Source organism: Lithobates pipiens, unplaced genomic scaffold, assembly GCF_037356315.1.
Source record: "Lithobates pipiens isolate NorthernLeopardFrog02 unplaced genomic scaffold, aLitPip1_a1.2 Scaffold_18, whole genome shotgun sequence".
Lineage (NCBI taxonomy): Eukaryota > Metazoa > Chordata > Amphibia > Anura > Ranidae > Lithobates > Lithobates pipiens.
This window is the reverse complement of record NW_027507758.1, coordinates 91,298,146-91,321,065: the sequence shown is the minus strand read 5'-3', so window position 1 is coordinate 91,321,065 and position 22,920 is coordinate 91,298,146. Positions and strand designations below refer to the sequence as shown.

At 44.0% G+C, this 22,920-nt stretch overlaps 1 protein-coding gene across 2 annotated transcripts in view; it reads left to right on the top strand.

Moving 5' to 3' along the window:
• TASP1 (taspase 1) overlaps nt 1-22,920 on the top strand; it is a 377,732-nt gene that overhangs the window by 168,658 nt on the left and 186,154 nt on the right. For both annotated transcript variants that reach the window (XM_077485912.1, XM_077485913.1), the window contains one exon: nt 8,602-8,721. In XM_077485912.1, the coding sequence (XP_077342038.1) occupies nt 8,602-8,721 (120 nt within the window). The remainder of the gene's footprint in view (nt 1-8,601; nt 8,722-22,920) is intronic.

The following is a 22,920-nucleotide window of genomic DNA, read 5'->3' as shown; positions in this document are numbered from 1 at the left end:
CCCCCCCCCCCAAATGACCCCATTTTGGAAAGTAGACACCCCTAAATTTAGGGGTACACTAGTGAGACTAGGTAATAAATGGCGGGTGCCCTGAAACTATAAAAAAATAACTAACCAACCAGCGTCACCTGTAACAGTTATATGGTGATCACTGGTGAAAGGGTTAACTAGGGGGCAATCAGGGGGCTTTATGCGGTAGTATATGGGGGTCCTTGGCGCTATAAAAAGCTGCGGCGAACCTAAATACCTACCTGCCTAACTAGTGTCACCTGTGACACTAATACAGCGATCAGAAAAACGATCGCTTATTAGGCTGGGTTCACACTGGAGCGATGCGGGAACACCACGAATCCGCGGCGGGTTCCCGCATCGCATGCCTCCCGGCGGCAGTTCACACTGCCCTATGCGAACTGCTGGGAGTGTCAGTGAAATGTTAATGACACCCCCAGATCAGTTCGCATATCGCAGTGCGATCTGCAAACTCGGATCGCATGGTGTGAACACCCATGCGATCCTATTCTGCTGCGGGCCAAAAAAAGGGTCCCGTGCGAATTTGCGGCGGGTGCGATGCGAATTCAGCCATACTATCTGTATGGCTGAACTCGAATCGCACAGAGATCGAATGTGATTTGCACTGCAGTGCGGTGCGAATCACATTCGTTCTCATAAACCGCTGCAATGTGAACCCAGCCTTAGTGACACTGGCGACGGGGGGTGATCACGGGGTTAAACCTTTATTGGGGGGTTAGGGGGGTACATTAGAACTAAAGGGGGGCTAACCCTAACTGCCCTAACAGTTATTACAGTCACAAATGACACCAATGCAAAAAAAAAAAATGACATTGGTGTCACTGTGACTGAGGGGCAGGGGTAATTGGGGGGGTGATCGGGGGGGTGTGAGTGTGCCTGGCATGTTCTACTGTGTAGTGTCGTGTTGGTGCAACTCACCGATCCTCTCTCCTCGGTGTCGGAACGAAAAATACCGACACGGAGGAGAGATTACATCACTTCCTCTCCTGTGTTTACATTACAGGAGAGGAAGTGATGTGACGAAGGATTTCTATTCGTCGGGAGCGATCGCGAGGGGGTGGCCATGAATGAATGGCCGCCCCCTCATCCCGGATCGCTCCCGAACGAATACCGACCGCCGCAGGCACCGGGCGGGGGCCCGATCGGGCCCCCGACACGCTGGAAGGCAAGGACGTACATGTAAGCCCTTATGCCTGCCCGTGCCATTCTGTCGACGTACATTGTCGTGCGGCGGTCGGGAAGTGGTTAAAAGGAGATTGCAGTACTTGGGCCTGATCATAGATACCGCTTAGAAGAGGGTGTTCTTGCCCCAGGCAAAGATCAGTTCCATAAGGGAGCTGATTCAGGTGGTCAAAGCAAAGAAGAATCCTTCTATTCGACTTTCCATGAGATTGTTGGGAAATATGGTAGCTTCATTTAAGGCCGTTCCTTATATGCAGTTTCATTCGAGACTGTTGCAAAACAGTATCCTGTCAACTTGGAACAAGAAGGTCTGGACTAATCCTCCGGTTAGGTCACCCCTGAACCCTTGGGACTTGAATTTAGTCCTATTGGCATTACAGAAACAGCCTTTTGAGCCAATACGAGATATTCCCTTGGTCCATTTGACAAGACAATTCGTTTTTTTGGTTACCATATCTTCTGCATGAAGAGTATCAGAGTTGTATGCTCTTTCTTGTAAAGAGCCATATTTGATTATTCATAAGGATAAGGTTGTATTTCATCCTCATCCTAGTTTCCTACTGAAGGTAGTGTCAGGTTTTCATTTGAACCAAGACATTGTTCTGCCTTAATTTTTTCCAAGAAGCTCATTCTGCAGAAGAAAGGTCATTACATTCTCTTGATGTGGTGAAAGCAGCCAAGGTCTATTTGAAGTTGCATAAAAATTATTAAAGCGCTGATGTGAATGATTATATCAAATTGTGAACCAAAAATGATAGTAAGATGAGCAAATGATAGTGACTGCTATTATTATGTGCTGATATCACAAAAAATACATATATAAAAAATTAATAAGGCGCTACCATCAGCCTTAATATAGCACAGTGATCCAATAAAGGATGTGATCCTACAAAAAAATATTAAATAAACTAATCATATAAGTCAAATTACACGTTTGTAAGATAAAACACAAAAGGACAATGATAACTAAATGATCAGGTGTGTAGTCTCTGATGATGATCACATGTGGTAGATTGCTTTCAAACCTTTATTGCTTTCAATGCTTCATAGGTCGATATTTCTCAAACAAAAAAAAGGACATACCGTATATACTCGAGTATAGGCCGACCCGAGTATAAGCCGAGGCCCCCAATTTACCCCCAAAAAACTGGGAAACCTATTGACTCGTGTATAAGCCGAGGGTGAGATATGCCTGTCCATCCCTGTGTGTGTGTCCATCCATCCATCCATCCCTGTGTGTGTGTCCATCCATCCATCCATCCCTGTGTGTGTGTGTGTCCATCCATCCATCCATCCCTGTGTGTGTGTGTGTGTCCATCCATCCATCCATCCCTGTGTGTGTGTCCGTCCATCCATCCATCCATCCATCCCTGTGTGTGTGTCCATCCATGTGTGTGTGTGTGTGTGTGTGTGTGTGTGTGTGTGTGTGTGTGTGTGTGTGTGTGTGTGTGTGTGTGTGGCCTTGTGTGTCCAGCCTACCTGTGTCCCCAGCCTCCGTCCGGTCCCGAGCCTCCGTCCGGTCCCGTCCGGTCCGGTCCCGTCCCGTCCCGAGACTCCGTCCGGTCCGGTCCCGTCCCGAGACTCCGTCCCGTCCCGAGCCGAGCCGAGCCGAGCCGAGCCTCCGTCCGGTCCCGTCCCAGGATCACCGCTCTTCGTCGGCGCCCATTTTCCTGTTCAAATGCCGCGCCTCCCTGTCTGTGATAGGCGGAACACAATTTCCCAGCAGTCTGTGTTCCGCCTATCACGGCCATCCTTTCATCCTCGTCCGTAGTACGAGGATGAGCGGATGTCCGTGATAGGCGGAACACAGGCTGCTGGGAAATTCAGTGTTCCGCCTATCACAGGCGAAGGCGGAGCCGGAGGCGCGGCTTTTGAATTAGAATTGAATGGCCGCTGTCTGTCTGCTCGACACGCTGATCGAGCAGGCAGACAGCGATGACTCGAGTATAAGCCGAGGGGGGCACTTTCAGCCTCAAAAAAGAGGCTGAAAATCTCGGCTTATACTCGAGTATATACGGTACCTCATTGCGCAAATAAACTAAAAACAACACGTGGGCAATAAAACACAGTTGCACTCACACATGCCCCGCAATAAGATCACATTTAAAAGGTCAGTTGCATATATTCAGAGACCATCTCCTCACTTGGTTGTTTCTGCTCACACAGCACTGGGGTTACTGGCTCCTCCTACGCGTTGCATCAATGGCACGTGACTTTTTCAAGGTCCAAAACTTTGAAGTGGTAATTTGACATTTTTCCCAGTATCTCCAGAAATCTAAAGCATTTTGGAAGAACAGCAATTTTATATCTAGTGTGGTTTACTGGACACATATATATGATTCGTTTATTTAATATTTTTTTGTAGGATCACATTATTTATTGGATCACTGTGCTATATTAAGGCTATTTGAAGGTGACTGCCCAGATCCGTAAAACAGATGTTTTGTTTGTGTTGCCAGAAGGTCCTAAGAGAAGACAGGCATTGTCAAAATCTACAATATCAAAATGGATTCATCAAGTGATTGTTCAATGTTATAGTTTAAAGAGGAAAATTCCATCTTTTCATATTAAAGCGCACTCCACCAGGGCTATTAGTACTTTCTGGGCAGTGCATCACCAAGCCACCATGGCTCAAATCTGCAAGGCCGCAACTTGGTCTTCAGTCCATCTACCAGATTCTATCAAGTTGATGTAAAAGAGCATGAGGATATCGCCTTTGGGTGCAGTGTGCTGCAGGCAGCAGTATAAGTCCTCTAGTTTCTTAGTGCCCTACTTTTGTTGTGTCTCCCTCCCTTCAGTTGGCATTGCTATGGGACATCCCACAGAGTAACTACTATGGCTTTGTGTCTCATGATATACGATAAGAAAATAGGATTTTTAAAACAGCTTACCTGTAAAATCCTTTTCTTTGAAGTACATCACGGAACACAGAGGTCCCTGCCTTCTTTTTGGTATACACGTGTATTGCTTTGCTACAAAACGGAGGTACCCCCAGTAGTGGGAGTGGTTATATAGGGAGTGGACTTCTTGTCTTGAGAAGTGCCAGTGTCAATCACCTGAAGGTGGCCTATAACCCACATAGTAACTACTATGGCTCTGTGTCCCATGATGTACTTCAAAGAAAAGGATTTCACAGGTAAGCTTTTTTAAAAATTCTATTTTTTTTTTTAAATACTATTTTCATTCAACTACTAGGCGATGTTAGTGTGGCGATCAACCCTGCTGTACCTTTGTGTTCTGACAGGGGAACTGACTGCCACACCAGAACACAATGAACAGCGCTGGCAACTTTGACAAAAGCTGGTTGTTAGATCAACTTCTATTGGAAGAACAGTTGTACATACTTTCTGGATGTTGGCCGGTTCCTGTTGAACCGGTAAATACCGGCCAATATTCGACCTGTGTGTTTTTAGCCTAATGATGGTTACACTCTGGCAATGTACATTGTGAAATGAGCTGTCCAATAGCAGGTGGCTATTAGGCTCTGGACACAAATTTTCACAAACTTTTAAAATGTTGACTAAAGCTGGCTATACATCAGTAGAATTTTGTTAGAAATTTCTGTCAATTCTCTAGAAATTAGTGGAGTCAAATTGACTTTGCTGTCAACCACAGTCACAGGAAAATTGAAAGGATTAAGATGGAAATTTTTTCTTGAACAAATGAATTTCTATTGTAAATGGGGTTTTTGTTCAAGAAATCAAGTAGACAAGTAGATGTAATTTTTGAAGTGCCTTTTGTATGTCATTTGTCTAGTCATCGAATTTACAAAGATTTTTTGTACAAACTTTAGTTTAATAATCTGCTAGTGTATAGCCACTTAAGTCATTGCTTGAGCCTAATGTCTTCAGATTAGCTGACTATGAAACAGGGGCCCCTTGATGCATTATGTTAAGAAGTCCAGGTCAATAAAAGTCTTGAGAGTTCAAAATCTTTACTTATTTAACTTATGACCGCAAGAAATGTAAAGGACCAGTATTTGACCCGTTTTGGGGGGCAAATACAATTGTTGACACCTGTATAGCTGGGGTTTTTATGAACCCTTTTTGTTTGTTGTACTATATGTTTTTTCTATAAAGGACTAAGGTGTCCGTTTATGAAGCAATGATCAGTGGAGATCCAGAGGATCGCCGCTGATCACAGCCCATAAACAGTATATAAACCAGAGATAATCGGGGGAGATGTGTTTGAACTTGTTCTCCTGCCGATTATCTCCGCACATGGAGAATCCTCATAGACTGACACAGTAACGGTCACTTTATGAAGCTGTGATCTCAGCGCTTCACTTGTGATCTGTGTCAGAATTCACACGCCCCGATTCACCAACTCAGAGGTGGAGAACCGGGGTAGTGAAGAGGGAATCGGGGGGATCTGAGGAGGAAAGAGGAAGATAATTAACTTCCTTATGCCTCGTTCAGACCCCCCAACACTGTAACCATGTCCCCCTTTCATATGTATGTGTATACATATATATACATATATACATATAATGTGTATATGTATATATATATAATGTGTGTGTATATACATGTATATATAATGTCTGTGTGTGTATACATGTATATATTATGTAGGGGGACGCTTTATTTCACTAACATTAATCACACCGCGTGTCAGTGTATTGAGCTGTGATAATTTATCACTGCTTAATATATTGACATCTGTGTGTATGAGTGAATTTCTAGTACTGTAATCTCGTAAAGTCTCACGAGATTACAGTATTAGGGGCCGTTCTCCAGTGTTAGAAGCGTTTGTAGATCGCTTCACACCTCCAAGGGTGAAACGATCTACTCCGCTTCATATAGTGGCACACAGAGGAGAAAGATCTCCTATGTGAATGCCGGAGAATGAAGCAGTGAATAGATTTCACTGCTTCATAAAAGGACACCTATATGAGGATACAATGATATTAATAGGGAAAGAATTTGCGAATCAAACAGATATACCTGGGTGGAAGAGAAGACTATTGAATAGATTCAATATTTTAACAAGGCAGACCACCATTTTGCCAGACAGGAAAATGGAGATCTTGTGTTTCTGCTGAGCTGAAACACAGATCTCTGTTTTCCTTTAGTCAAAGCACATCCCCCCAGTTAGAAAACACTCATAGGGAACACATTTAACCCTTTGATTGCCCCTGATGTTAAGCCCTTCCCTGCCAGTGTCATTTATACAGTGATTCTGCATTTTCTTTTTAGCACTGATCACTTTATTGGTTTCACTGGTCCCCAAAAAGTGTCGGTGTCAGATTTGTCTGACACAATGTTACAGTCCCGCTATAAATTGCTGATCGCCGCCATTACTAGTAAAAAAAAGTCTTTAAATTTGTCCCATAGTTTGTAGACGCTATAACTTTTGCGCAAACCAATTAATATACGCTTTTCGGGATTTTTTTTCCTCCAAAAATATGTAGCAGAATACATATTGAGCTAAATTGATGAAGACATTTATATTTTTATATATATATGTATGTTTTATAGCAGAAAGTAGGAAATGTATTAATTTTTTTCAAAATTGTCGGTTATTTTTTGTTAGCGCAAAAATTTAAAACCACAGAGATGAACAAATACCACTAAAAGAAAGCTCTATTTGTGAGAAATAAAAAGGACATCAATATTATTGGGTACAGTGTTGCACGACCCCGAAACTGTCAGTTAACCACTTTCAGACCGGACCATTTTGCTGGCTTAAGACCAGACCACTTTTTGCAATTTGGCACTGCGCCACTTTAACTGACAATTGCGCGGTCATGCAACGTGGCTCCCAAACAAAATTGATGTCCTTTTTTCCCACAAATAGAGCTTTCTTTTGGTGGTATTTGATCACCCCTGTGGTTTTTATTTTTTGCGCTATAAACAAAAATAGAGCGACAATTTTGAAAAAAAACGCATCATTTTTTACTTTTTGTTATAATAAATATCCCCCAAAAATATATAAAAAAGAAAAAAATGTTTTCCCTCAGTTTAGGCTGATACATATTCTTCTACATATTTTTGGTAAAAAAAATCGCAATAAGCGTTTGATTGGTTTGCGCAAAAGTTATAGCGTTTACAAAACGGGATAGTTTTATGGCATTTTTATTATATATATATATATATATATATATATATATATATATATATATATATATATATATATATATATATATTATTTTTTTTACTAGTAATGGCGGCGATCAGCAATTTTTTTTTTTTATTGTGACTGCGACATTGTGGCAGACACATCAGACATTTTTGACACATTTTTGGGACCATTGTCATTTATACAGCAATCAATGCTATACGAATGCTTTGATTCCTGTGTAAATGACACTAGCAGTGAAGGGGTTAAACAGTGGGTGGCAGTGTAGGGGTTAAGTGTTCCTAGGGGTGTGTTACTAACTGTGGGGGGCTGGGCTTTGTGTTAGTGAACACTGATCTCTGCTCCAACCACATGGAGCAGAGATCAGCGTCACTTGTTGCTAGGCAGAACAGGGATATGCTGTTTACAATGGCACCTCCCCATTCAGCCGCCCCGTGAGCCGATCGCGGGTATCCCCTCGGCGATAGAGTCCGCGGGACCCACGACCGGACTCGCGGGGGTCCCGACCGGCATGCGATGGCAGGGCGGCATTTAAAAATGGACGTACCTGTACACCAATATGCCTGCCTGTGCTATTCTGCCGACGTACATCGGCGTGCGCCGGTCGGGAACTGGTTAAAGTAAGTAACAGTGCCATATCGCAAAAAATGGTCTGGTCAGGAAGGGGGTAAGCCCTTCTGGAGCTGAAGCGGTTACATTTCTGAAACATTTCCTTAAATAGGATCTCCATTCCTCCCCAAAAAATGCAAGTCAGCAGCTACAAATACTGTCAAAATCAGGCATGCCCCCCAAAACAAGTGTTAAATATAAAGGAAGAGGGGAAAAGAGTGTAACTTCCCCTTTTGGGTGACGTTTCACTTTAGTACCTGAATTACCTTGAATGTAAATTAAATTGGGAAAAATTGCAGTGTACTATTTACTAGTGCAAATGCTGAATTTGAATTTTCTATTTTGTCTTCTATTTCCTAATTTCATCATAGCATTATAAATGCTGTAAGCAGTACTAAGCATGACCTGTATGTTGAATATAACAAAAAAAATATTAAATCGGTGTTAAGTAACACTGACAACATGAGGGTTCTTGAGGTTACAATAATACAGTGTGTGTGTATCTAATAAACTCTGTTCTATTTATTTTATGCCAATATAAACAATAGAAAAACTATTACGTATGTCTCGTGACCTTCTCAACTGAAATTAAATGCTTACATTTCCTTTCCAGTATTTATAGTAGAATTGGTTTACATTAAAGTCCGCCTCAGTGCCTTGTTAAAATATTTTAAAGCAATTGCTGTTATTACTCCACAGGAGAATGACTCAGGAACTCTGGACACTGTTGGAGCAATAGTTGTTGACCAAGATGGAAACGTAGCTGCTGCTGTCTCCAGTGGTGGACTAGCCATGAAACATCCTGGAAGAGTTGGCCAGGTGAATAGCCTTTTATGTAAAATATGACTCATCTATTGTTTCTGCTTTAAGGAAAATGTCACCCTTGGTTTGTATAGTTCATTGAATCTACTCCCCTTCCTACAACTATGGAAACAGCAGGAGTTAAATACAAAGGATCATTTGGTAATATTTTAGCAGCCAGTAAAATGAAAAAAAAAAACTCCCTGGTATATTGCTATCAATGTGAGCTCATGGCAAGTAAAGTCAGTCAGTAAACTTCTAAAACAATTCAGGCAAAAGCAATTATATTAAAGTCAAAACGTTCTCTCTATTTATATGACATGACCTGTTTTCATGAAATTCAGTTTTTATTTTAGAAATGCATCCTGTTTTCACATGATTCAACACTCCCCAACATCATTTTCGTGCTTTACTATGTTTGGGTGAGAGTACAGTGGGCTTGGACCGGGTTGTTGCTTGAATACATAATCATTTGTGAAATTGGGGCCCGTTAGATGATGGTGATACTGACAACTATATACACTGACTGCCAGCCAGCTCCACACTGTACATGTCATGATGTAGTATTAGAGCTGGTAAGCAAGTAGGCCGTTGAAATTACAAATTATTTTTCATGCGTTTCTTGCAAAAAGGAGAATAGTATTCAGTCAAAAGCCTTAAAACCTGAAAGTTGGTTGCTAGCATTCAGCAATGCCCTCTATATTTGTCTTCACTCAAATTTCCTTAAAAGGGGGTTCGTTAAGTATCACAATTTAAAATCTGCATACCTGGAAAATAAACTGATGACTCCTTACCTCTCTCACACTGCCAGATCACTGTTAGGTCCATTTCCCAGCTTTACCAGAGGGAAAGTTAAGTATTCACTTTCTTCTTTTTCAGGTATGCCTATTTTGAATTGTGATAGTTACTGACATGGTTGCTCTAAAGCGGCTGTAAAAAAAAATTTGTTTCCCTAAAATTAAAATGCAATGGAGTGCACAGGGTGGTCCCTTACCGCCTCTTGTGGAGTCGCTTGCTGGTGCTCTCAGGTCCTCTTCTCTGTGTTCCTCCATAGTAAGCCAATTGCTATAGAGGCACATGTGCAGACACGCTCCCAGTCTTGGTCTGTAGGGTTCAATATTGAGTTGGCCCACCCTTTACTGCTATGACAGCTTCAACTCTTCTCAGAATGCTGTCCACAAGGTTTAGGAGTGTGTCTATGGGAATGTTTGACCATTCTTCCAGAATCAAATTTGTGAGGTCAGACACTGATGTTGGACAAGAAGGCCTAGCTCGCATTATCTGCTCTAATTTATCTCACAGGTGTTCTATTGGGTTGAGGTCGGGACTCTATGCAGTTCAACTTCCTCCGCCCTAAACTCTCACTCATCCTTGTCTTTATCAAACTTTCTTTGTGTACTGGTGAGCAGTCATGTTGGAACAGGCAGGGGGCATCCTCAAACTGCTCCCACAATGTTGGGAGCATGAAATTGCCCAAAATATCTTGGTATGCTGACACCTTAAGAGTTCCCTTCACTGGAACTAAGGGGCCAAGCCCAACCCTTGCAAAATAACCCTACACCACAATCCACCCTCCACCAAAAAAAACAGGTGACTGCCTGTGTTTACTCTTTTGATGGACCTTCACAGAAGACACAGAGTGCCTCTGATTTGCTTTGTTAGCTCAATTGCAAGCAATCAGAAAGCAAACTGGTCCCCTTGTGTGTTTTCTGCAGTGCTGTTTGTAAATCATGCTTGAGAAAATTGAGTCCACCTTCCTGCTTTTTTTCTTTTTTTTCTTTCTATATACTGTACATTACATTCGTTTTGGTTTGGTTAACCAGACAAATAAAACTATCAAATAATTGTGTGGAACTTCCGCTTTAAGCACTCCTCGCCCCCTTCCATGCCACATTTGGCATGTCATTTTTTTTTTTTTGGAGAGGGAAGTGGGTGCTTAGTTTTGAAGGGGACTTCCTGTCCCACTTCCTGGTTCTCCCTACAGGCCGCCTAGTCGACTCCTCCTCTCCCCCTAGGCTGCCCCTCCTTCTAGGTAATCTTCTGGGACACGTGACAGGTCCCAGAAGATTGCCTTCCACTGGGAGAGCACAGCACGACTCGCGCATGCGCAGTGTGTGCCCGGCCATGAAGCAGCAAGCTGTCACGGCCGGGTGGCAATAGTATCAATGGTGGCCCTGGGGAGAGGAGCGGGGCTCTGTGCGGCCGCATTGCTGGACCGTGGAACAGGTAAGTGTCTGTTTATTAAAAGTCAGCAGCTAAGCTTTTTGTATTAGTCTTCTAATAAACAAAAAAAGACTGTAACTCCACTTTAAATACCCATGAAAGTGTTGCTTTTTTAGTGGGCAGATGTAGGCAAAATGATCTTCTTTGTTGGCGTAGTTAGGTTCTGATGTGATAGCAAATTTGTGAATTCTCTGCAAGATGGATTTGTATACTTTGATTTCTTTGACACTTGGCTTGGTCTAGCTAAACTTTGTTGAAACAAAAAGCTTTGCCACTGCTAATAATGCTCAATGCCTCTGCTTCTGCCTGGCACTGTAAATATTACCGGTTGGCTTGATGCTTTTCCCTGCTCACAGACGTAAATGGCATTACCAGAGCTTGACAAATTTGATTTGAATCTAGGAACCAGCTAAAAAAGTTAGGAGACAGTTTTTTTTAACCACTTGTCAACTAGACACTTTCACTCCCTTCTTGCCCAGGCCAATTTTCAGCTTTCAGCACTTTGAAAGACATTTGCGTGGTCATGCAACACTGTAGCCATATGAAATTGCTATCATTTTTTTCATACAAATAGAGCTTTCTTTTGGTAGTATTTAATCACCACAGTTTTTTTATTTTTTTATTTCTTTTTCATACATCATAGGACACAGAGTTAGGCTAATATTCATTACCTACTGGGTTATACGCCATCTCTAGGTGAATGGACACTGGTAGAACAAAGGTCTTTAGACAGGAAGTGATCCCCTATATCACCCCTCCCATACAGGAAATAGTTTTTTTTACCAGTGTCTGCAAGGTGGATGGGCACATTTGTTTGAGCTCTCTGAGCTCCAGGTCTCTAGTCCCACAAATGGTTATTAAATGAATCAAGGGATATAGATTGGATCCTTTTGGCACAGACTCAGTATGCTTAGATAAATGATACCTGAGTCTTGCAAAGAAGACTCAAGATCCTGCAAGGTTTTTCCTGTAATGCAACCTCTGGGTGCTGGACCCTGCAAAGTGGAATCCTGGAAACCACAACGCTAAGGCATTCCTGCAGGGGGCTGTACAGGTCCAAAGGAGTGGACCCTAAACATGAAAAGGGTACCCAGTCCTTGAAGGTCCTCAAGTGACAGGAACCTGCTATGATGGGTGAAGATTGAGCTCTTAGTTTCTTAGCTGCCCTGCGCCTGGATGGGTAAGTGAAACCCCTTTACTTATTGTGGGGTGTCCCAGTGATTTTAAAAATCAGTCAAGCAAGCTAGAGGCTGGACACCTGTGTGTGGTGACCATACGAGGGAGTTTTTGGGCTAGCTGTGGGTGTTTGCAAAGTGTACATTTTTTGCTTGTGTCTGTCTTTTTTTTTTTTTTACCTGTACGATGGCACACGATGGTGCGCCATTTTGCCTCTTGGTTCGCCATGGCGCACGTGCATTCGCAAGAGCGCTGTGCCCAGCAGTTTGTTTGGCAGGCCATGGCGCATGTGGTGGAGTCGCACATGCACCGTAGCCTTTATCTGGGCGCACACAGATTTGCGTCATACGGGAATACAGCTGCACCTGTTCACGGGGACTGCGCACACATTCGCAGAACATACCGGTGCACAGCCAGCTTATTTAAGCTGTGTATGCCAAGCATGTGGTGCTTCCAGAAGACAGCTGTGGCAGGCTCCGAACCAGGCATTTGCAGCGGTTCATTTCTCCTTACCCAGGTCACGCGAGTCACCAGGTGTTGCTTGGCAGGCTAAAGGTGCTTAGCAGGATGTTGCATAGGAGCTTGGTGAGCCCTATTAAAGGGTCTCCCTTCTGAGGTGTTTTAATACTATGCTCAGGTACTCTCTCCTTGTGCCTTATAAATGTTTTAAAAAAGAGGGCCGGGACGAACACTACAGGGAAGGGCACACCTATGCCGTCAGTAGTTCCTGATGAAGCTAGTTGTATCCCTAGTGTTGTATCCCCTGAAAGGCCAGAAGCTTCTGAGCAATCTAAGCTGATGCTTCTATCTGGTATTGTGACTACAGTCAATGCTATTGCTTCACCCTTTATCACCAAGGACGAACTGTCCTCGGCCCTAGCCAGGTTAGAGCACAGGATTGCTGGCATGATTGCCTCCATACCACAGGGTGACAAGAAGCGTGACAGACCCCCCCCTCTCCGGAGCCTCCTAGTTTGGAGTAGGAATGGGTTGAGAATGGGGAAGAGCTAAAAGCTCAGGATTCTGTAGAGGGCCTGGCAGATAAGTCTGCTTCTGAGCAATCTGGACAAGAAGATATCCAGTTGATATCTACCTCTCATTCGCAGAGGCTTTTAATCCAGACTATTACCGCAATGGTTTGTTCAGCCTTTAAGTTGCCTCTTGCAGAGGTTACTGAGCCCCGTGGTCCTCTTTGGGGTCCTTGAGGCCTCTTCAGGCCGCACAGGCTTTCCCCTTGCACCCTCTGTTGGAACAGGCGATGTATGCTGATTGGGAACATCCTGACAGGATTTTTGTTCCTCCTAAGAGGTTTTCCCTTTTATATCCCATGGATGAAAAGTATAAGAAGTGAAGCATGCCAACCACAGATGCAGCAGTCTCTTCCTTAACCACTTCCCGACCAGCGCACGACGATGTACGTCGACAGAATGGCACGGGCAGGCATATTGGGAGCGGCGGCGCGCTCCCACGCTGGTCGGGACCCCCGTGAGTCCGGTCGTGGGACCCGCGGGCTCGATCGCCGCGGGCATACCCGCGATCGTCTCACGGGACGGCTGAATGGAGGAAATGCCGTGTAAAACAGCATTTTTCCATTCTGCCTAGCAACTAGTGACGCTGATCTCTGCTCCATGTGATTGGAGCAGAGATCAGTGTTCACTAAATGAAAGCCCAATCTCCCCACAGTTAGTAACACACCCCTAGGAACACTTAACCCCTACACTGCCACCCACTGGTTAACCCCTTCACTGCCAGTGTCATTTACACAGGAATCACTGCATTTATATAGCAGTGATTACTGTATAAATGACAATGGTCCCAAAAATGTGTCAAAAATGTCCGATGGGTCCCCCACAATGTTGCAGTCACAATAAAAATTGCTGATCGCCGCCATTACTAGTAAAAAAAAAAAAAAAAAATTATTAATAAAAATGCTATAAAACTATCCCTATTTTGTAAACACTATAACTTTTGCGCAAACCAATCAATAATCGCTTATTGCGATTTTTTTTACAAAAAATATGTAGAAGAATACGTATCGGCCTAAATTGAGGGAAAAAAATGTTTTTTTTATATATTTTTGGGGGATATTTATTATAACAAAAAGTAAAAAATAATGCGTTTTTTTTCAAAATTGTCGCTCTATTTTTGTTTATAGCGCAAAAAATAAAAACCGCAGGGGTGATCAAATACCACCAAAAGAAAGCTCTATTTGTGGGAAAAAAAGGACGTCAATTTTGTTTGGGAGCCACGTCGCACGACCGCGCAATTGTCAGTTAAAGCGACGCAGTGCCGAATCGCAAAAAGTGGTCTGGTCTTTGACCAGCAAAATGGTCCGGTCTGAAAGTGGTTAAACAAGAACTTAACTTGTCCGCTAGATAACGCACAAGGATTGAAAGACCCTGTTGACAAAAAATTGGAGTCATTATTAAAGGCTTTCTTTTCTTTGGCCAGTTCATGTAAAGTCCCAAATGTCCCCCTCGTTCCCTTTGTTCCCCCCTTTTCTTTGGCCAGTTCAGCTATTCAGCCAGCTGTTCAGCAATTGGTATTTGCCAGTCCATAAAGGATCAGGTCAGACGGTCTGACAGGTCTAACCAGGAGGATGATCTACCTGAAAATAAGACCGATATTCCTTGAGCGCTTTGTTTTGCTGTTGACGCCTTAAAGGATTCAATACAGCAGGTTTCTCGTTTGGCTCTCTTGTCTGTACATATGCACAGACATTTGTGGCTTAAGAACTGGCCATCTGTGCTTTCTTGTAAAAATGTATTGGCTTACCTGTAGGTACAAGTGGTGTAACTGAGTTTACAACCACTTTTAAGTTCAAATTGCTCTTGTTTTAAATCTCCTTGATGCGATTTTGGGATTGTTGTTGTTGCTTCTGATGATTGCAATAAAATCAGCTTTGCTATTTTTAAGCTTCCCTCCGACCACTTTGCATATTATTTTATATATACTGTGATTCTGTACTTGCCAAATATGCTGCAAAAATCTCCCTCCACTAAGTCTGGCTGCATCCATTTTAACTTTGGGAAGCTGAAGTTGCTGCCTGTTTACTTCTTATATTTACACAGAGGCACACCTCCAGCTCTACAGCTCTTATTGGCCCGCTTATGAATCACCTCCCCTTCCCAAGCAAACTCTGGCGAGAATGTGAGAGAGAGTTCTGCATGATGTCATATGCCTAGGCTTTTTTCCAGAAAATAAACAGGAAGTGAGCTGTATAAGGTATTTACTAGCAGAAAAAAAAGGTTTTACTATCAAAAGTTAAAACAAGGGTAGAAGATTTAATAGATGGAAAGATGAAAACTGACTGAAGTTCCTCTTTAATGTGCTGCATAAGTGCAATCTGATGCTCTGTGTACAAAACTCCCTCTAGTGGCTCAATGCGTTTCTGTGCAATGCAACTTCACAAGATCTTGTTTTGGAGTCTGTTATTACTTTAAAAAATAACTTAAAGTGGTTGTAAACCCTTACAGACCACTTTTACCTACAGGTAAGCCTATATTAAGGCTTACCTGTAGGTGCAAGAAATATATATATTTGCAAAAAACAGGCACCGCTGTCTATGGTGCATGCACCGTAGACATCGCCGCGTAGGCGCACTGAGCATGCCGCTGCTAACGGCAATAATGCCGTTAGTGGCGGCGCCCACGCGCATGTGCGGGAGTGATGTCATCGCGCCTCCGGCCAGTCACAGCGCCGGTACTGCAATACCTGGAACTCACTCCAGGATAGATGTCGGAGGAGGAGAACAAGGGTCGCTTTGGGGGTTCCATTTCAGGTAAGTTATTCATAATGAACTAGTATGCTATGCATACTAGTTCATTATGCCTTTGCCTTGCAGGGTGTCTTTTTTTTTTTTTTTTTTTTTTAAGAGGCTTTACTTCCTCTTACCTGCTTAAGTTATGCTTTGGGGTGTTCCTAAACACTGAAATGATTATGTGCATTTGTATTTAACAACTACACTCAGAAAGGCTGGTGATTAAATAAGAACCAACAAAAACGTAAAATTAAGCCTAAAAATGTAATTATGACCTGCAGCTGTCTGAACATGGTTTTCTAATTTTAAACCAACCCTTGAACTTAAAGCGGGATTCCACCCTAAAGTGGAACCTCCGCTGATCGGAACCCCCCCCCCCCCCCCCCCTCCGGTGTCACAATTGACACCTTTCAGGGGGGAGGGGGTGGAGATACCTGTCAAAGACAGGTATTTTCACCCACTTCCGGGCATAGACTCCCACGGGAGTCTACGCCATTTCCTGCCCTGCTGCGCTGTCTGCTGGGACACACACGGGTCCCAGTGACAGCGCGGAGATTTCCTATTGCGCGGCGCAGCTCGCGCATGCGCAGTAGGGAACCGGGAATTGAAGCTGATTCACTTTACTTCCTGATTCCCTCACCTCGAATGGCGGCGGCAGCAGCCGAGGCCCGAGCGGTCGATCGGCCTCGGCTGCCGGCATCGCTGGAACCCGGGACAGGTGAGTGTCCATTTATTAAAAGTCAGCAGCTGTAGTATTTATAGCTGCTGGCTTTTAATTTTTTTTTTTGGGCGGAATCCCTCTTTAAGGTAATCTAAAACAGGTAAAAAAAAAGTCTAAATTGGAATTTAAAGCAACTAGCAGGTGCATCTAGATGCCCACCTACCACCTCTGCTGATCCGTAGGGGTCTCAAAACCTGGGGTACTATGTAATTACAAGTTATCCACCAAAGTTTCTGGTTACTGTTTCCACCTCCACCAACCTATATGCCTAATTATTGGTAAAGCGGACCCAGTATCATGCATATTTTTTGCATGTGTAGCACATACGTACCCCTTTCCTGACATTGAGGTAGATTTACTAAAGGAGAATATACTATGCACTGGAAATGCACTACAAGTGCAATTGGAAGTGGACTTCAAGTACAAGTGCTTTAGATTTGAGAGGAAGCTCTCCTGATTTCTATCCTCCAATCATGTGCAAGCAAAAATTCAGTTTTTTATTTTCCTTGCATGTTCTCCTCAGAACTAGAGCAACTGCAGTGCACTTGTGGTTGCACTTGCCGAGCACAGACTACCTTTAGTAAATCAACCCCACTGTCTTTATTTATCTTTTTTTTTTGTTTTTTTTTTGTTTTGTGGAAATTAGGTCCCATCTTTGTTCAGACACTTTCCAGAGTTGGCATTCATTTTCTGGACTTATATTCTAGCTAGAGATGACCGAAAAATAGAAATCCAGGTGCAGTTCTTGGCAGAGCCTACAAATATCTGGTGCAGAATCCCGTCCTTTCTGTAGGCGCTCACTCTCATTGTAACAAAGGTACAATGTTGTTTTGTGAAGATACTGAGGAAATGCTTCTACCTTGCTGCAGCAGCTGATGGTGTAATCCCAAACAAAGTCTGTGAACTGAAGCTCAAAACATGTTTTTGTTTGCAATAAGAGGTGCAGCTTTTTAGAAAAAATATACTGTATATTGTGACTTCTCAGAAAGGCCAATTTAAAAAGGTTTTGAAGGGTCCACTTGTAAAACTTTTGAAGGTGAAATGAATGAAGCTTATGAAGGAGTAAAGCACTTTTACCTACAGGTAAGCCTATAATGAGGCTTACATGAAGGTACCGTGAATCTCTCCTAAATTTGCACAGTTTAGGAGATACTCCCTGTGTCCGCATGTGGCGACGTCATCAGCACATGCGCGCACTGAAGAAATGGCTCGCTCGTGTTATTTCTTCAGCTGCTGTGCCGTTACCGGTGGCTCACGGGAGTGATGTCATCACGGATCCGGCCAATCACAATGCAGGAACTCGCAAGCCCGGAAATAACTCTGGGATGACATGTCGCTGGTCACAGCAGTGTGCTGGAACTGCTGCAACAGCATCCTTCTAAGGTAAGTTTTTCATAATGAGCTAGTATGCGATGCATACTAGCTCATTATGCTTTTGTCTTGCAGGTTTTTTTTTCTCATCTAGGTTTCCAACTACTTTAAAGAGGAAGTAAACCCTGATGGGTTTTACTTCCTCTTTTTGATCCCCGCAAGGCCTGCAAATGAAAAGCATAATGGGCTAGTATGCATCCCATACTAGCCCATTATACGACACTTACCAGCAAACGAAGCCCGCGTTGTCCCCTGAGCAGGCTGCAGCCATCTTCACCCCTCTTCCTTCTGGGGCCACGGACTCCAGCTCTGTGACTGGCCGGAGTCGCGTGACGTCACTCCCACGCATGCGCGCGAGAGCCGTCACATGCCGAGGGAAGAAACGGCATGGTGGTCCGCTTCTTTACAGCGCATGCGCCGATGATGACATCAGTGCCCTACAAGTGAAATATCTCCTAAACGCCACACGTTTTGGAGATATTTCCACTGCCTATAGGTAAACCTTATTCTAGGCTTACAAATAGGTAAAAATCAACAAAAAGGGTTTACAACCACCTTATGCCGCGTACACACGTATCAGACTATCCGGCGGACTTAGTCTGGCGGACAAACCGCCGGACTGTCCGCCGGACTTTCCAAACGAGCTACCTGCCCACACACGGAACATTTGCAGCGGACTAGGTCCGGCGGACTAAGTCCGCTGGATTATCCGCCGTACTTTTGAAATGAACGGACTCGCCCACACACACAGAGGAAAGTCCGCTCATTTTGAGCGCGGCTCCAGGTAGCCGGGACCAGCGAAGGAGGCATCGCTGGCCCCGTCACCTGGTATGGACTTAAAGAGGAATCCCTACGCCGAAAAAACGGCGTGGGGTCCCCCCCCCCAGGTCCATATAAGACCCTTATCCTAGCTCTTTTACAAGCGGTGGCCCGGTCTTCTGTCGTCGCTGTCTTCTGGCCTTCTGTTCCTTTCTTCTCTTCTTGAGCTGTTGCCTCGTCGCTGTCTCTCAGTCCCAGCATCCTCTGGGACTGTGACATCATAATGGGCGGGGACATCATCCGGCGATGTCCCTATAAGTCGCAGTCCGTTCATTTCAAAAGTACGGCGGACTAGCACACACACGGCCGTTTTGTCCGTTTTGTCCGTTTTGTCTGCCGAAATGCGAGTCCGGCAGACAGATTGATGTGCAAAACTACAATCTTAGTCCGCCGGACTTTTGGGTAAAAAAAGTCCGCCGGAGCCTGCATACAGGCGGATTGGACTTTTCCACCGGATTGTTTTATCGTGTGTACGTGGCTTTAAGGATACAAAATGCAACACGTAATGTTAAATATAACATATTACTTGTAGTGTAAATTAGCACTTTTGTGGTGATCCCTGTGCAGCATTTATAGCACTTCACTGATCAGTTTCAGTTTACATAGTAGGTGAGGTTGAAAAAAGACACAAGTCCATCAAGTCCAACCTATGTGTTTGATTATATGTCAGTATAACATTGTATATCCCTGTATGTTGCAGTCGTTCAGGTGCTTATCTAATAGTTTCTTGAAATTATCGATGCCACCCGCTGAGACCACCGCCTGTGATAGGGAATTCCACATCCTGGCCGCTCTTACAGAACCCTCTACGTAGTTTAAGGTTAAGCCTCTTTTCTTCTAATTTTAATGAGTGGCCAGGAGTCTTGTTAAACTCCCTTTTGCGAAAAAGTTTTATCCCTATTGTGGGGTCACCAGTACGGTATTTGAATATTGAAATCATATCCCTCTCAAGCGTCTCTTCTCCAGAGAGAATAAGTTCAGTGCTTGCAACCTTTCCTCATAACTAATATCCTCCAGACCCTTTATTAGCTTTGTTGCCCTTCTTTGTACTCGCTCCATTTCCAGTACATCCTTCGTGAGGACTGGTGCCCAGAACTGGACAGCATACTCCAAGTACGGCCGGACCAGAGTCTTGTAGAGCGGGAGAATTATTGTTTTATCTCTGGAGTTGATCCCCTTTTTAATGCATGCCAATATTCTGTTGCTTGGCATTGCATTGTCATCTACTAGGACCCCCAGGTCCTTTTCCATCCTAGATTCCCCCAGAGGTGTATAGATTGCATTCATTGCATTATTTTACATTTTTCTACATTGAACCTCATTTGCCATGTAGTTGTCCACCCCATTATTTGTTCGGATCTTTTTGTAATGTTTCCACATCCTGCGGAGAAGTTATTGTCCTGCTTAGCTTAGTATTGTCCGCAGATACAGAGATTGAACTGTTTACCCCATCCTCCAGGTGGTTTATGAACAAATTAAATAGGTATGGTCCCAGCTCAGAACCTTGGGGGACCCCACTGCCCACCCCTGACCATTCCGAGTACTCCCCATTTATCACCACCCTCTGAACTTGCCTTCGTAGCCGATTTTCAACCCATGTACTCACCCTATGGTCCATGCCAACGGACCTTATTTTGTACAGTAAATGTTTATGGGGAACTGTTTCAAATGCTTTTGCAAAGTCCAGATACACCACGTCTACGGGCCTTCCTTTATCTAGCTGGAAACTCACCTCCTCATAAAAGGTTAGTAGATTGGTTTGGCAAGAACGATTCTTATTACTGAGAGACTCCTAATAGCATAATGTTTTCTTTCATTTGATCCATATTCGAATGCCTGATGGTCCTAAGTAAATGCAGTTTGTTTTTAGTTATATAATTCTGTCTAGTCATTTCTAGATTACTGCCAGGGGTTTGTGATCGCTCCATACTGGCACTCTGATCTCAAAATGTAATCTGATATTTCTTTGAGGTAATGTGCAGGGCGCTTGTTAGAGCCACTTGTGTGGTCCCTGGAAATATTCATTCTGAAATTGTTCTCTGGTGCAGTATTGCATGATTTGTAATGGGTAAAAATGTCAGAATAGGTTAAACGTTTAAAGAGATAAAGAAAATATAGTAATTATAATTAATGAAGAGAACAGCTGTGGTTGTCATATGTCAGTGCTGTTTTGCTAGCCAGCAGTAAACAAACAATTGAGTTGCTTTACAGAACACAGATTTTTTTGCCTTAGGTTTATAGTAGTAGTTAAAAGAGAAGTATGTCCCCCCCCTCCCCCCATCATACATACCTACCGTATATACTCGAGTATAAGCCGAGATTTTCAGCCTCTTTTTTGAGGCTGAAAGTGCCCCCCTCGGCTTATACTCGAGTCATCGCTGTCTGCCTGCTCGATCAGCGTGTCGAGCAGACAGACAGCGGCCATTCTATTCTAATTCAAAAGCCGCGCCTCCGGCTCCGCCTTCGCCTGTGATAGGCGGAACACTGAATTTCCCAGCAGCCTGTGTTCCGCCTATCACGGACATCCGCTCATCCTCGTACTACGGACGAGGATGAAAGGATGGCCGTGATAGGCGGAACACAGACTGCTGGGAAATTGTGTTCCGCCTATCACAGACAGGGAGGCGCGGCATTTGAACAGGAAAATGGGCGCCGACGAAGAGCGGTGATCCTGGGACGGGACCGGACGGAGGCTCGGCTCGGCTCGGCTCGGGACGGGATGGGACCGGACAGAGTCTCGGGACGGGACGGGACCGGACCGGACGGAGGCTCGGCTCGGGACGGGACGGGACCGGACGGAGGCTCGGGACCGGACGGAGGCTGGGGACACAGGTAGGCTGGACACACAAGGCCACACACACACACACACACACACACACACACACACACACACACACACACACACACACACACACACATGGATGGATGGACGGACACACACACAGGGATGGATGGATGGATGGACACACACACACACACAGGGATGGATGGATGGATGGACACACACACACACACAGGGATGGATGGATGGATGGACACACACACAGGGATGGATGGATGGATGGACACACACACAGGGATGGACAGGCATATCTCACCCTCGGCTTATACACGAGTCAATAGGTTTCCCAGTTTTTTGGGGGTAAATTGGGGGCCTCGGCTTATACTCGGGTCGGCCTATACTCGAGTATATACGGTAGGTGGATGCAGCACATGTGCTTACTGGAGCTGCGGAGGGCAGTGAGTGGCCGTCTCAGGCTCTCAGCAGCTCTTTGAAACGGATATCGGTCCAGGCACCTAGCGGATCCAGACTTTATTGTTGTGATGACGCGGTGCCTGGACTGATTCCTGTGATGTCAGCAGAGAGCGGACTTCATCCTGCTCTCTGCTGAAAATGGGGCGCAGGAGTGCTAACGTATTGCACTCCTGTGACCCATAAGAGAAGCCCAGCCAAACACGCTCAGGCTGGACTTTTAAAGCCTTCATTTTTTGTTTTGTTTTTGTTTTTTTGTTTTTTAACAGTGCATTAGAGAGATACATTTTGCACATACCAATAAGCAAATCCCATTAAAATCGACAGAACACTTGCCATACTTTTTATCGTACATCCTAGAACACAGGCTTTCTTCAGATCCATTACATTACATTATATATCCATTAGTTATGCTGCCACTTCAAATAATTGGACATTGGTTAAAAAAAAAAGCAGGAAGTCCCCTCCTAGGCATAACCCCTCCCCATTAGGCAAATCACTTTTCCTAAATTTTCTGTTAATAGAATGGTAGGTAAGGTAAAGTAAAGGAAGATAATAATCTTGAAGAACCCCACAGTCAGATTTTATCTCAGATTTAGGAGGCCCTTGTGAGTTTTCTCGTGGAAGTTGCTTAGACTAATTTAAAGTTATTGCTTCCGGCGTCCTCCTGTCCAAAGGTTACAGGATTCCGATCATGGTGACCACCACAACACCTTCAATCTTTTTCTGTATTTGCTCACATGAAGGATGTTTTGTATGCAGACTGGGCTCACTGTGACAAGGTTTTCCTTCCATGATAAAGGTTTGTTCATGGAAATTCAGTTCACTTAATTTAAGTTCACTAAGAAATTAGGTATACCTTCGGTGTGGATCTGGCAGTTTCTCTCTTTTATA